This window comes from Neopelma chrysocephalum, unplaced genomic scaffold (assembly GCF_003984885.1).
Source record: "Neopelma chrysocephalum unplaced genomic scaffold, ASM398488v2 Primary Assembly neopelma1_64, whole genome shotgun sequence".
NCBI classification, from domain to species: Eukaryota; Metazoa; Chordata; class Aves; order Passeriformes; family Pipridae; genus Neopelma; species Neopelma chrysocephalum.
This window is the reverse complement of record NW_020897721.1, coordinates 3,613,804-3,629,594: the sequence shown is the minus strand read 5'-3', so window position 1 is coordinate 3,629,594 and position 15,791 is coordinate 3,613,804. Positions and strand designations below refer to the sequence as shown.

The window sequence follows — 15,791 nt, the reverse complement described above, 5'->3', positions numbered from 1 at the left end:
TCCCCTGTTTTGTGAGGATGTTTTTGAGACACAAAATAAACACATTTTCAGTGGTCAGTAGCCAGGCTCACTGACCTACTTCTGCCTGCAGATTTCTTCTTTACCTGAGCAGAGCCACGCACAGAGGAACTCGTGGCAGGAGTGCTGCGTGCCTGTGCTAACAAAGGGTTTAGGTTGAAGATTTGGTGCATTACTGGCAGGCACGACCTTCCACAGTTCTCTAGTTCTCACTGTTCCACCTTAAGTCAGCAGGGGCTGCCTGTGCCTCTTCTCTTTGCAAGTCAACCCCTAGATGTTACCTTCAGGCTTGTAGCTGTTCAGTTCAAGTCAGGGGATTACACTTGTGCTAACCTGTCTGGAGCTTTGTGATGCAGATGCAGAAACATCAGAGAAAGATTAATACAACCAGCCATTGATTTATTATGTTCTAGGAAGCAAGGAATAAAGCAGGCTGGCATAATGCCCTGAGCCCAGCCTCCATGATGATTTCTCTTGTCCTGACATACATCCACTAGCATTTATCTTGTCTGTTCACCTTCCTCCTCCTCTGGTTTCTCAAACTTCAGGAGTTTATTTTGGCAGGCGTGCTCCTCGCTGCTGCTGCTGCTGCTGCTGCTGCTGGAGCTTTGCTCTGAGCTCTCAGAGAGGAGATACTTGATTGCAATCGTGTCCTTCTTGTTCATTTGCAAGCAGAGGCAGGAGGATTTGCTCACCTTAAATGACTCCCCCCACATACTCTGGCACATGTCAGTCCCATTTGCGTACATCTGCGTGTCAAATAAGAAATGCCTCAATTACATTTTGAAAGATTTGAGTTAAAATCAGTTTGTAACAAATCGATAAACATTTATCACTTTTTAAAAATTGGTACTAGCTTATAAAAAAGTTATCTGCATTCATTTACTGTCTTGCTGTGTGCCATACTTCATCTCTTCTGAAATATCTTAAAATGTTATCCAGTCCCACAGCTGGCAAAAGTGATTTGCCTGTTGTGAGAGCAAGTGGCTACACAAAGTGCAGGGATCAACAGCCACCCTTTGTTTCCACCCTGGGGCTGACAGCCCAGCAGCTCTCTGGGGTTGACAGACCAAAGCTGTGTGTGAGAAGCTGTACATGTCAGGACACTCTGACATGCCTCGAAATCTGAGTAGTGCTGAAAGTGCCAGACAGTGCTTTGAATATGGGAATCCTTTTATCTACAGGCCAGAGACAGCCCAATGGAATAACAGCTCTGAGGGATCTCATTGTGCCTCCTGCAATGTACTTCATGTCCAGGCAGGACCTCATAGACAAAGAGAAGGGACATAACTTAGCAACTGCTTGAAGAAAGTAAGTTTTCTTCAAGCTTCCAAAGCGCTGTGTCCAGTGGTGCAATGGCCCCTCTGGCTCAAGAAATTTCCAATTGCAGCTTCTTGTACTCTCCTCAAGTGCATCTGTCCTGTTTTTGGTGTTTTTAAGGCCAGTGTCATAGGACCTGTCAACCACACAGCAATTCTGATAACCTTCTGCCCACCCCTCCTGAGTTTGCCTAACAAGTATTAGCTTAGGAGTTATCATGTCCAGACACAAAGCAGGCAGTATGCACAGTTCATCTTGCCTGCATTTCTCCTCCCACGTGTTTGTGATTGAAATTGAAGTTCAATCTTTTCTGTTTCTGGAAAGGAAGCTTTAGGTCCTCCCAGAAGCAAAGCCAAGACTGAAACTGTAGGTCAGGCAGCAGGATCACTGGGCTCTGTTACTGACTGATTCACCTTGACCATGTCACCAGCATCTCTCTGATGGACACTGGGTTTCATCTGTAATAGTACAAGTATTCCTTGCCCATGACACTGATTCTTTAACCCTACATTGTTTCTCATAGTGCTGTAATTCCTGGTTAGTGTGCTGATTTACCACCATCACCAGCTCATACAAAGATCTGGCACTCTGAATCTGTGCAGTTGCCTTGTCTTTGTGACTGGGAGACTTCTGCATGGAAGCTGCTCTGTGTGCAAAAAATTTAAGTCTATTATGCAGAAGTGGCATTGGGTATCTGTAGTCCTGCAGCTTCTTCTGCTCCAGTTATTTTTGACAACAAGTTTTTCTTACATCTCCCTGTCTCCCCATGTGCAAAACAATGTTGACCTATACTGTAAGGAAGGCAGATGAGAAGAAAACATAATAATCACTTTTGCCTTAGAATTCTATCCTTTATGAATAATAGAGAGTCCATTCCAAATAGCCCAGAAGACTCTGTAGTCTGTAAAATAGCTTTTCAATTCATACCATCTCTAGCCAGGGCTTTTGCCATGGATGCTGGAGAAGGAGTATGGAGGTTGACTCACGTACTGGGAGCAATTCAGGGTCAGAAATGGAAACATTAATCCACCTAGTTCTTTCCTTATATTCTTGGGCAGGCAGATCTTAGCTCTTTCTTTCCCACTATTCCTGTGATTTTATGTAGCACTAAACGTTTTCTTCCAGCTCCTGTGCAGTTCCTAGATTTTGACCTGCTTTTTGCTAATCATGCAAGAAAGCATTTAAACCTATCATGTGAGTTTTCTTAGGTCTGTATGCAAGAGATTTGGCTACATTCTATTCTTGTGTCTCACAGGTTCTATAACATGTACTCGTGCTCTTCTACTTGCTAAACTGGCAATTTTATTTTGACCTTCCTCCTAACTCTGCTTAAAGATCAGAACACAATCAGAATGCTGCACCAAGCAGTGCACACAGCCCATTTACCCAGCGTGTCCCTAAATTACTGCAAAGGACTTTGACTTTTTAGCTTCTTGGAAAATGTTCTAGTCTGTGAATTAACATTGCTTGGGGAGCACTCAGCTGGGACAACAGTGACAAAATGTGCCTCATTTTAGCCAGGTTAAAACTGGCCACGATCAGTTGTGCATCCTTAATATTCAGCCTTTGTTCCTTATTCAGCAGTTGTCCCAAAGACCCCTTAGATCCAGTTGCATATGTCACATGTAGGGCTGCTGATTGCTCCTCTGTGGGAGCTGAGGGCATCAAAAAAAAAATTAGGCACTGCCCACAGTGCTCTGAGGTTGGAAAACCCTCTGTGCCTCTGGGTGACAGTATCTTTCTTTTCCATGAGTTGAGTCCAAACCAATCAAGTCTAGTGTTTGTATATCACGTAAACGTCATATGGAAAATGCGGGTTTTTTTAATTTCTCTGAAGAAACTTCATCTTTATTCCTGCTTACCATGCAAGCCTATTTTTGGTGAAAAACATGGGCAGTTTGGGGTGTGGTTCCATTTAGTTTAGGAATAGCTGCGCCTGGTCTCAAGTGATAAGACCTCGGGATTTGCTGCATGTTTTTCCCTGCAGATGGTATATTTTCTTTAAGAAATAAATACAGGGGAACTCAAGGTTAAAAACTCCTATCTTTGAACGAGGGACAGTTTGAACAGAGACTGCAGATTATTTACGGAGATTATCATTTTGTTTTTCACTTCATCTGGAACTACTGATGATTTAGCACATCTGGGAAACGAAGCTTTAAGTTTCCACAGCCCATTTGTTTTTGGCCACCTTCCTGAGCCTGCTGATTAGTGTCACTTCTGCAAGGCAGACAGCAGTCCTGCACTAACTGGACTGTGTCTTCCACTTATATCAGTTGCTGAACTGACTTTTGAAAGTACGTGAATTTGAATTCAATTCAAAACAATGAATCTGCAAGCCTTACTACCAGTCCCTAGGCACCTCACTTAAATTTGGTTTACTTCTGCAATTTGGAGAGTTTTTCATGGACTCAGTAAAGTTTAACTGTTAAAAATATTCAATTAAATGTAGCAGTTTTGGGCTGTGTTATATCGCCCTGAAGCCAAATTTACTTGAGTCACTAAAAAAATCCTGACTCCTGAGAGGTCTGTAGATCAGGTTCCAGGCAACCTTGCTCCTGTGAGTCTTGTCAGTTCTCATTTTATACACTTTTGCTCATAAAATTAGTTATCCCAACCATTAAACCTTCTCAGAAAGATGGGATGAGCTCTCAGAAACCTTGTTAGTGCTGCTCTTTAACCACCAGAGTTACAAAGAGCAAAGTTAGCTCTGCCTACAATTGGCAGACACAGTGGTGAACACACGTGAGAGATACAATAGGTCTATGGAGAACAAAAGGGAGACAACTGGAAGAATGTCAGGATATAGGGATGTGGAGGGTGGAGAATGACTTGAATATAACAAGGTAAAATAGAGAAAAGGGCAAAGATGCCTAATAGGCAAGAAAACTAAAAATTCCTCAGTGTTTTGGGAATTTACATCCCAATTTAAAAAAAAGGAAGAGTGTAGAGCCCCTGATTGTGTAAGGAACCTTATGAAATGCATCTCAGTGTCTCCGTTGTACAAGCAACGTTCATTATCTTTTCCTTTCTAAATCCCACTGTGGTGAAAATATCAGTGCTGCTTGAACTTCTGTTTCACAAGTGGAACGAATAGTGATTAATTAAATGTATACATACTTCGAGTAAGTGATGTACATAAATACAAATGTTTGAAAATGTCTATATTTAAAAAGTCTGATGTAGGTATGGCTTGGAACTGCTGAAGTAAAGATAATTCATTGATGGCATTTTACTCCCATATATTCAGGGGAAAAAAAAAAGAACCCCTAATGTCATATTTTCTGCTTCAGTTGATCCAGTTTTCTTACCTCACTGTATGGAATACATTTATTCTTACAGTGGTTTTCTCCACTTTCATCCCATTCCCAGTCCGTCAGCCAGTTCCGAACACATATGGAATCATCTTTGCAGGCTTCGTACCTTCATGGAGATCAGTGGGGAAGACACAGTTATTTCTCTCACTCTTTTTCTGTGGACTCACATTCAACTCAAAAAGTGTCCAGGGGCTCTGTTAATAATGTGGTGTGATTACAGTGCAGCTTAGCAACTGATCTTCAAGAAAAGTGCACGTTATCTTTGCTTGACATGTACATAAACTCCAAGCTGGCCAGGAAGACCTAAATCCCTGTGAAAACTAAACAGTTCACTCACAACGTTTTATACTCACAGATTTGAGCAAAGGGCTCGTGGTCTGGGTGTTTTCTGCTTGGTTATCTGATGTTACTCAGTGGAGGAAACACTGTGTGGGAGGGGGTTTCACTAATGCTGGTCTTCAACATTGTGACAGAGCACAGGGATGCCAAGGGTGAACTGTCACTTGAGGGAGGTGTGGGGAAAGTTTGTATTTATGAATTAATATGGGAGGAGACCGATGTTTCCTGGGCAGAGGGTTTGCTGTGAGGAATGTGCACTGAAATAAGGAAAATCCACAAATAACAAAATCATATAAACTAATCGGCTGTCAGCCTCAAAATGATGTTTTCAAAGCAGTTAAACTTGAAGTAATGGAGGAAAGATAAGTATTGCAGGGTATAGGGTTAAAACCTTAAATTTTAAGTTATTTTTTACTTGTAAGTGGTAATGTAGAAAAAAGGCTATAAATGACCTGGAATGAGTAGAGTGTGCAACTGGCTGGTCTACACGATGAGAGATCTCATGACTTACTATTATCCTACATAATTTCCTTCCTTCCACTTCTTTTTTATGTTCTACTTTTTGGCTCTTACCTTTCTTAAGGATCCTTTTCTGCAAATCAGTTAACATCTACTTAAATTTAGTCTCATTGGCTTTAGGCAGACTGTTCACACCCAGTAACTGAGAGTGCCAAAACCATAAGGCACAGCTTCCAAAAAGTGAGCATCATTCAGCATGATATTTGTAATTAATGCCTTTGGATATATTTTCTGCTTGGAATTTTTCATTTTCAGGGCCATGTTTCCAAAACTGTTTTGATATCATGAGGGCTGCAGCCTCACATTTTAAAATGAAATATGTGGGTTGTCATGTGGTCATAGAACTAAAAGAACAGGACATTGCAGTACATTTGCAAATGCAGAAAGGTCAGAACATGCACATCTGCAGAACCTTTGCATTGGTTTTCTGGGCTTTTTGAAGGGAGAAAGAACAGGAACAGATGGAGGGTAATCAGGGCCTGAACAGGTCTGGGGCAGGAGACCCATATTCTCAAATGTGTTCATCCATTAATCTGCTGTCAGAGGGAGGGGCTCTGCTGGAAATAGAGACTGCAATTTGATAAATTAATATTCATGGTATGCATCTGGTTTCCTCGGGAACTTGAATAGAATATGCTTATTAAAGTGTTTATATTTTTATTCACCATTATTTATTGAATTGTGAGATGAAATGTTTCCTAATTATTATTGGCTGACTCTGTGGTTTGTTCTATGAGCAGGTGGCAAGGCATAACTCTATTGTTATGGGTTTTTCTTTATCCCAATGGAAATAACTATGAAGCCAAGTTTATGAAAAATCATGACTTGTGAAAAGTCTGATTTCTGCTGCCCAGGAACCCATAAGTTGTTTCTTCAAATATTAATTAAAACATGTGAGAAACATAAATACTTCCTGAACATACTAATTTCTTATGCTTAATGGGTAGGATATTTTTATTTCAAAGCTTTTTTTCCCCTCTATTTTTTATAACGAGCTGTTTCTCTTTTAGGGGGCACAAGGCCCTTTCACAGGTGAATGAGAAAGTGGCTTACACACTGGATTCTTTCAAAAGCAATAGTTTTAGGACTAGTGGGAGCAAGAAATTCTAAGACAATAGGAAGAAAAGGAAGGCCCCAAGCTACTTAGATGAATTTCTTTTAAATTAAGTCACTGCTCATTCAGAATACTCTGCACATTTCTGGCCACAAAGACACAGAGTATGCAGCAGGCACACTCTCAGTGTGCAGAGAAAGTAGGTCACATCACCAGCAGTGCTACAGCATGCTAAAGGGACTCCAGTGAATAGAACATGAAAAAATGTTACTTTAAATCACCAGAAAGACTGGGAATTCTGTCCAGGCTCTTTTCCAGCCTCAGGCCTTAGGCAGGGTGAAGGAATGGGTTTGACACTGGCATTAGGCAGGCACACAGAGCAGTGTTCAGGGTAGTGGGTCGTCACTACATTTTTGATTCAGGCCAGGCATCTGTGATGCCAACAGGGGCAATAGATCATTGTTCAGTATTTGTTCAGAGCAGAGCCTGCTCTCTGTCAGGAGACTTATACTGGAAAAGGGTCAATTTTTCCTGTGCAGCAGCTCTCGATCACCCCACCACACTTTCCAGCAATGGAAGTTAAAAGTCCTGTTTACCTGCAGGTTCTGGCAATGCCCAGGGGACACTGAGGATTTTGCAATATAATATTGACCCACAATATACACTTTGGTATAAATCTCACATATACTAAAGCTGGCTTAAACCACTTCATAGGTGCAAACTAAACTCACAGCACACATTTTCTTTCATCTTTACTCTTTCACTCAATATAGCAGTTTGGCAATGACTTTTTATGCTGCTTATTCTGGGATACATTAGTTTTAGATATTGATATTTTATAATTTTGCTGTTAGATCTATGGTAAAGCTCACTGGCAACTCCAGTGCTTTAATATCCAAATGCAAAATGTGGTAATATTTGGTACGCAGCTCCAAGATTCTGAGCACTGAGAGAAATTCAGGGTCTCAGTCTTTATCTTCAAGGAGGTCAATAATGTGGATTCAGTTTAAAAGATTACCAAAAACTTAGGAAAGAAGACTGCATATGACAAATTTGTTCCTGAGGCACATGAAGTTTCCTGACACAGAAATAAAATTCATCACTAGAGAAAACTCTAGGGAAGCTAAGAGATACACCAGCCCTTCTCACTATCTTCCATTACAAATGCAAGCTATGCTTCATTTCCTTTTCTGGCACAAAGGAGTGGAGACATATTTAAAAGCAAATCCTACCAAAATTCTGCACTGCATACATGACTTTGCCCTTGGAGGGAATATGAGAATGGAAATGGATCCACATGTCAATTATATTCGAGTTGTGTAAGCACTAAGGAAGGCACAGCAGAGAGCAGTGCAAGAGAACCCTACCCTGTGCTCTGCATTTGCTGCACTTTTAAGAAAAGCTCTTTTATAACATTTTTAGAAGTATCGTAACAGTTTCCCATGATTTTCAGAGCAGCCTAAGGGATCCAGACATTCACAGACCACCACTTTCATGGAAAGCTAGCAGTTAGAATCCCATAGTGTGAACAGAGCCTGTGCTGTTTGCACTATGCTTCACAACAATTTACCCATCCAGACAAGTTACTCCAGTGAGTGGGCACAACATTCATATGGTGCTGACTGAGATTTATATGTCACAGGATGATGTTATTTAAGATCCAGCATTTCAGGGAGAGAGTGATATATGCTGCATGTGTATCACTGGGAACATCTCAGAACCCTACAGGAATATAATGCTCCTACCCCAAGATTAAGGGTTGTCCCACCATGTGCCTTGCCCTCAAAAAATCATGTGATTCCCTGATGCTGTATTTTGGAACAAAATTAAATGCTATTATGCTGCCCATTGCCATTAATAATTTTAGCATTACTTGGCTGCAATTTACTCTCTCAGGCTTTTAGAAGGGATTTTAGAGAGCGTGATAATGGAATGGAAGAGTTAAGGTCAAAGGCAAAATATTAAGGAATGAAGATAATTTGTTACATGAATTAATCGTTACATAAAATCCCACAGGAAGTGGCTTCTTTGCTGATTTTGTAGTGCATTTTATGCATACAAAAGAAATGTATCATATAGTGATCAAGTATTTAGATTGAAAAAGCTAACTGCATGAACACTAACTCACAGACATGGACTTTTCAAAGGGTGGGTGGGCCCTCGCTGCTGTTAGTGCCTGTCAACGTGGTGGGAGCTCCTCTGTCATGATGCCACTGCACTGCATCCTCACTGAGAGCTGTCCCTGAGTCACTAAACTCAGTTTAGTGCCTCCATCCTGCATTCACAGCCTGCATCATTATTATTTTAGGGGTAGTAGCTTAGCAGAGGAAAAAGCAGAGATGGCAAACAAGAAATGGAGAAACAGAACAAGAGAAAAGGCGGTACGACACCAATGAATCATGGGCATATTAAAACTAAATAAAAATACTTTGATTGAAGAGCTGAACCTACCAGTCATCACAAAAGCTTTGACACAGTGGAACAGCCTGAATAGCAGCGGTGTCATTGGGATGGATCCAGCGAGCAGCGTGTGGAGAACACCGGTAAAAGCACTCGATTTTCTTTGTGAAATCTTCACAGCTGTGGTGGATGAGAAAAGCCACAAATAAGCTCGTTTCTGAGCATCAAGGCTATAGCCTCAGTTTTCTAGGCCTGCTTTGATGTGGATGCAATCCTACAAATTAGGAGAAAAACACAGAAAAGCATCCTCTGGCCCTGTTAGTATTTAAGTTCCAAACTCATTCCCTTGGCACTGTGCACAGACTCTGACCGTGCAATCCCCACAGCCAGCTACAGAGTGCACAAATGTTTCCATGCATATTTCAGCCCTATTTGTGTGAGCTTTCTGTAAACTTCTGAGGCCTTGAGTTTTCCTGGCAAGAATGATTCCAGGCAATAATAAAATGTAGTTTAAAGCTATGGCACAAAACATTGTCTACGCTGTAGCCTCATGGTTTCACTCTTCCTTAGATTTTCCCACAGCCCAGCTGAAGTTACTTAAAATCAGAAACTGTGCTGCTCTCCTGGGAATGGCAGGCAAGAGCCGTTACTTTTGCACATCTGGTTTTGCTTAATTGTTTTGTACTTTCATCCTTTTATTTCTATAACTTGCCATGTTTCACAGCTTTAACATCTAATGGGGTACTAAAAGTCTTAATTATGGGGACATTCTGCATGGTTACAAAACCCACGGGGCTACAAGAATTTTTATTCTAAAAATTCAGAAGTTTCATTTCTGGACTCTTGTGGATTTTTTTCCCCCTGAAATTTAATAATCAAAGGAAGAAGCCTGGTCACTGGGGATCACACTCACTGGTGGGTGATGGTTGTGCTGGAGACCTACAGAGGTGTGGTGTGGCTGTTACCTACTGGGTTTACAATGGCTACCTCTCGTTCTATGCTGAAAGCAAACTTGAAAAAACATAACTTTTTCATGATAAAAATGGCATAAGGAGTATAAATTAGGTATTCGTGGGCTTTAGTGAGAGGAGAAGAAGAGTCAGACTTTGGTCAGGATGATGGGAACTGGGCTGGGTGACAATCTCTAGGGCAACCTGGTGTCCACCAGCAGCTGTGTGGCTGCCCCAGCACAGGCCTATGGAAGCAGGACACAGACAACTTCAAAGCTCAAAACTTACGATTTACTGAGCTGCTCACATCTGTTCCAGTAGCTGTTGCTTACTTTAATTACTGGGGAATGAGCCAACTGCTCTGTGAAGTCTGCATAGCAACACGAAGCTGTTGGGAATAAAACAAAGATTTTGAAATAAGGATTTTTTTTTTTTTAATACTGTATTGGGAAGACTCAAAATGTAAGATTAATCTGGTTTGGACCATAATATGGTAAAATCTTAGTGCTAACTAGGAGATGTACTCAAGCTCTAACATTTTTGGGTTTGGAAATAGCTGTGTGCTAAGTGAGGTGGACTGTCACCAACAGTGCTTTGTCAAGGTGTGCCCAGAGAGCCCCAAGAATTTTACCAGTGTTCTGCCAGACATTATATCCCAAGGGATACTCACTTTGAAAACTATCAAACATAAACCAAATAGTTGAAGAAATGTAATAAGTACTGTACTTGGCTCCCAACAGAATTTTGATTTCAACCTTTCCCGTTTTGTGTCTGCTACAATTAATTTTTACACTTAATCACAATAAACCAGATTAATCTTTGCTCTAACCAATTTTAAGCAGATGGAGTTTTAAGAGAGGCAAACTGCATCAGATTTTTAGAAGAAAAGAAATTAAGTCAATGGAGTTTTGTTAAGACTTTTTTAAGACCCAGAATCTTACTCTTGGTTTACATGCAGCAAAATGCCAATGAAGGAAGATTTTCAGATGCAATGTATACTCAGTCTTATATACTTTTGAGAAATTAGGGGAACTGCCAAAACAATTAGTACTTCTCGACTATATTTGGCAAAAATTAAACCTCTCTTACATTTAGAGTACAGAGTGCACTCGTGCATATCTGGCTCAGGACTTGGCTTCAGTTTTTGGGTGTCCCCTTCCAGACATCCATGTTGTTTGCAGGTGGATGATGTTATGACAGCAAAGAGGGTGACAGCAAACCTGAGCATTGTCCAGTTCTTTTTCCTGTATGGAGAGAAGTCTTTGTTTTTAGCCTTTTTTTTCCTAGGAGAAGCCATAACATTAAAAGGAAAGATTGCTTTTAAAAAACTACATATGTAATCAAGTATGTTTAGCAAAGATCCACCCAGAAATATTAAGACACACATTAAGACACACATTCTCCCTCTTTTCTTATAACTGAACATTTACACTTTTGCTACATAATTCTGAGATGTGGTGGCAAATGATAAAGGCCATCCACAGTTCAGGCTATTTATGAAAACTTGTTATAATTTTTAGTGTTTAAGAAAATAATTTTAAATTTCTTACACTGACCTGATTATCTTTGAACACTTCCAAGAGACATTTCTCTGCTTCAATCAGTTTGATGAAAATATTGATTAGTTCTAAAATCTGCAAAGTTGTTTTGCACACTTGGAAATCACACATGAAATACAACTGCAAGTGAGCTAGTGGTGGTCAGCACTTGAGCTGGATAAATTACATTAATTACTTGCCTTTGTTGAAGATATGCTAATTTATATTTAAGAATCTGATCCATTATTTTCTGCCTTTTTTGTAGAGTTTGGTCAAAAATGCAAGATAAAAACATTTTGTCTTTATGAATAAAATTTCTCTAAAGGCAGACTATATATTAGCCAGCTATACACATAAATCTAGAACCTGTTACATAAATCAATGCAAAATTCTTTATACATGTTATTAATTTAACCCTTCATTCTTTAGTCAAATATTCCTGTTAACTTTTTGGAATAACTTTTCCTGAATAAGGACTGCCATTCCTCTATGTACCTATACTTTTCAGATAGAAAGAACACAACAGATATAGAAGAAGAAAACTGTCTCTTCAATTTCTCAGTAGTTTCTCACCTCTTCTATTGTCTTCCTGGGTGATACTTCTCCCTGGAACAGGAACACAGTAAATTGCTTTTCTCATTTTCCACTTTATATACACACACCATCTGGCATCAGTGCTCCAGAATTTGTTTGCCCTGGAAGAGTTCCTTGACCCTTTGGAATGCTAACACAGATTTATCTCAGGAGCAGATGCAATGACCAGCACATAATGCCCTTTTATTGCTTGCAAACGTCGACATGATAAAGAGGAAAGTACAAATGTGGGTTAGAATTAGAAAAACAACAGCTCTCCTATAATCCAAATGCCACTAACCCCCCTGCCTGATTTTTCAATGATTCCCTGTATTATTAATTATTAGATTAATTTCCACAACAGTTTCACAGGGCTCTTATCACTGATTCAGGCTTCACTGAATTCAAGACATTAAATGCTTCTTATTTCAACCTGACTGGCTTAATTTTTTCTATAGGTGTGATGGCTTGCCTCGTTACACAGTAATTTTACTGCCTCCCCTGGGAGATAGTCCAGGTCTCCTGATTCCCAGGTCCTTGCTCTTTCTTCACAAGATCCCTTCATAATCTGCTGCTGTTTACTCTGGTTGCTCTACCTGCCTCATATATGTACTTTACAGCCAGTGTCACAAGCACTACAAGAAACTGTTAATTGAGTGGCTTATAGTGGTTCTTGATGGGATTTCATTGGGAGATTTGCTTTCTGCAAAGAGGATTTGCATCTAAACATAAATCACGGTATAAGGTAGACGTGGTGATGACAAATAGTTGCACTTACTTTCACAGATTGTCTTGTTGAATACTGTAAAGAGCAGCACCACTCAGTACCTTGTGATTATTTAGATGCATAAGGAAAGCAGCATCTGTTGTTTTCGTGTTTTGAATAGAACACTGGTTTGTCAGATAATACTCTGGAGCCATTATTTACTAACCTTTTTTCTTGAAAATACAAACATTGGCACAATGGAAGTGTGGTATGATTCTCATTGAGCAAAATCACTGAGCATGATAATAAAACAACCTTTATAAGCTATAAGCACTGATTTCTATCCTAGTTCTAGGAAATGCCTCAAGGACAACGTCTTGCTGGCCTAAAAAGAGCCTTTTCCAGATCAGTGGAAACTGAGCGATATTTATGTTCCAGAAAGAATTTAATTAAGACAAGTTTAAAGAATGAATTTAATTAAGGCAAGTCTAAAAAGGCATAAAGTAACTACGGGAGAAACTGAAGTAAATCTAATGGCTTATTACCCACTCCTTCACCTCATGTGGCTCGATCCAGTGTTGGCTGAAATTCAGGGAGTTCCTCGCTGCTTTGTAATGCGAGGGATTCGTGCCTGCTGCTCAGCACTTGGGTCTGTGTATTCATACAAAATAAAGCTCACTGTATAATGTGAACATCCACTTCCAACACTGGGATGGGTGGAGGGGCTGGCCAGCCTGGTGGAAAGCACAGAAGCAGTCCATGCTCTGTGCAGCACTGCCCGGTTTGAGGAAAATACCTGGACACGGGTAAGGTGTAACTGTGCCAGGAGGGTTCTTGTAATGCCTCTGCTTGCTGAATTGGCATACAAATTATATTAAGCTATAGGAAACTGGGATTGCTTTCAGGCTTTGAGTATGAGCCAAATGGGACCACTTGCTGGGAGATTAGGCAGAGTTTCTAGCAGCAGGAAGGAAAATTGTCATATGTTTGTGATTTCCCAGACTTGGCTCTGGTTAGCAATACATGTTAGGAGGCTCAGGCTAAGGAGCTTTTAGTGGTCTCGGCTACACATCTTCATCTCCTGAGAAGGGAATCTCGATTGTTTATTCTTAAAGTATTCTCTGTTAGTTATTTTGTGTGATGTCTTATATCGGGAAATTTGTGCAAGGAAGTTTCTTACCCCTTCCTGTACTTGAATGGGCCATTTCTCTTTATTTGTTAAAATTGAACTTCTTTTCAAGCACTCAGTGATATTCTTGTACTTTTAAGACTCCTATTGCCATTTAATTTTAACTTTAACCAGTACCCTGTAAATGCTATTCATCTTTTCAAGAGCTGAAGCATGCTTGATGTTAAGGTATCACCACAGACAGCAATTTGGGCACCACAACAATAAATTATCATCTGACGATCTAATTGATACTGGCCAGTGATAGTAGTAAAAGCGTACATCTATTCCAAACCCACAAACACTGCTACACTAGGTCTCAAGAGCCATCTACCTGAGCAACTTCCTTCTAGCACGAGCCATTAGCAGAAAATAAGGGAAAAATGTTTAGAAAATCAGGCTAGTAGCTAACATCCCATCTTCTGGCAATCAGTTTAGTAACTGTGTCAACTGACATCTCCTAACTCAGCAGAGCGATTCCTCTTTTGTGAGTCAGATCTCTTTAATGACTGCAGGAAGCTTTCAGGGTTTTATATTCTCAGTAAATCTGAAAAGCCGATGTGGTTCAGGGAAAAATTGTTTGCGCTTCCAACCAGTGACAATTGCCAGATCCATTTCCCTTCTTGGCATCCTGAAAGTGTAACAGTGTGACTGGAGGGAGACTGAGTTTCAGGAGTGTAAATGAGAGCATTTGGCCTGTTATAGCTTTATTAGATGTGGCAATGTGTGCTAATGAAATTAATCTGTTTGTTCCTCATGTCTCAGCGTGAGCCTGCATGCTCAGAGGTTGGAAGTGTTTTTCTTGTTAACTGTAACAAGAAATGTAATTAGGAGCACGGGTTGTTATCTAATTTAGTGAAGCTCCTTTGCAGAACTGCTTTTAAAGTTGCAACAAGGGCACATTATTTGATGATCATTTAAGTATATAACCTTGACTTCCATTATTTTAGACTTTAGAACTAAGAGTTCATCTTCACAAGTCCCGGTTAAATGTATCATGTCACAAGTCAAGCTGAATGCCAAGGGAGGCACTCCAGATGGATTCAGTCTGGCACTCCTGACTCTGGGAAAAAAACAGCTGAGGTCAAATCTTAATGCTACTGAATTTGAGGTGTGATTTGTTTCTGTTCACTTCAGTGGGGCTGGGATTTCTCCTTTTATTTTCTCGGCGTAAGGAATACTTCACAGAACAAAGTAAGTCTTACTTGCTTTGTTTGAGTATACAAATGTTGCTGAGCTAGTTCTCCACCAGGGCACAGGAATGACAAAAGCACCAGTAATTTTATATAACCAAGAGAGTGAGTCAGTGGGGGGAAAAAAGGCAGATAGTTTTGTGAATAGTAGGTTTTAAAAGAAATCACAACCCAAACAACAAAATTAGAATTGCAAAAGTGTCATTTTAAGCCCCACGTTAGGTTTTTCAAAATTAAAGGGGACAAAAATCCACTTATTTCAGCTTATTACTGAGTTGAAAGCACCTCTTGAAAGCACAACAGAACGCTCTTCCTTTGCCCTAGTCTTTCATTTGCCTTTTACATTCTGCTAGGCTGTTACTGGGAGGTTCCTCGAACCACTACCAATTACTGTTAGTTTTTCTAGGAAGCAGGGGCTTTGGTTTGGGTAGCTGCTGACTGTGTTGTGTGATGGGGGCTCTCACAAGTGACAAAGAAAATCTGGGTCCTGTTTTACCTACACTCCAGAAATAACCAACTGCAATCTTGTTTCTTATTCAGACTATTAATATTTGAATGAATTTTCTACAATCATTTAGGAAAGATGAATTTCTTCTTAGGGGATTATAAACACTATTTTTTTTTAATTTAAACTTACGGATATTAATTATTTGTGTAGAGATGATGCCTAGATGTCCATGTGTAAGGCTGTGATGT

The 15,791-nt window shown here is 40.1% G+C and overlaps 1 protein-coding gene across 2 annotated transcripts; it reads right to left on the bottom strand.

Annotated features, from left to right (window-relative positions):
• Positions 1-396: 396 nt before the first annotated feature.
• Positions 397-12,093, bottom strand: LOC113967559 (riboflavin-binding protein). Of its 2 annotated transcripts, XM_027683224.1 has the most exons (7): positions 12,029-12,093; positions 11,007-11,161; positions 10,206-10,305; positions 9,019-9,147; positions 4,650-4,761; positions 714-767; positions 397-638 (listed from the first exon to the last, which is right to left on the bottom strand). In XM_027683224.1, the coding sequence occupies exons 2-7, from the start codon at positions 11,143-11,145 to the stop codon at positions 519-521; spliced, it is 654 nt and encodes a 217-aa protein (XP_027539025.1). In that variant the 5' UTR covers positions 11,146-11,161; positions 12,029-12,093; the 3' UTR covers positions 397-518. The 2 variants fall into 2 exon arrangements, with proteins under 2 accessions (XP_027539025.1, XP_027539024.1); XM_027683223.1 differs by having other exon boundaries at positions 397-767.
• Between the last annotated feature and the right edge of the window lie 3,698 nt (positions 12,094-15,791).

Coding starts and splice junctions, on each gene's coding strand:
- LOC113967559 (XM_027683223.1), bottom strand. CDS start 11,145: ATGCTCAGGTTTGCTGTCACCCTCTTTGCTGTCATAACATCATCCACC. Junction 4,762..9,018: donor CAAAGCTTTTGTGATGACTG/GTAGGTTCAGCT, acceptor ATCTCCATGAAG/GTACGAAGCCTGCAAAGATG. Junction 768..4,649: donor AATGTATTCCATACAGTGAG/GTAAGAAAACTG, acceptor TTTGACACGCAG/ATGTACGCAAATGGGACTGA.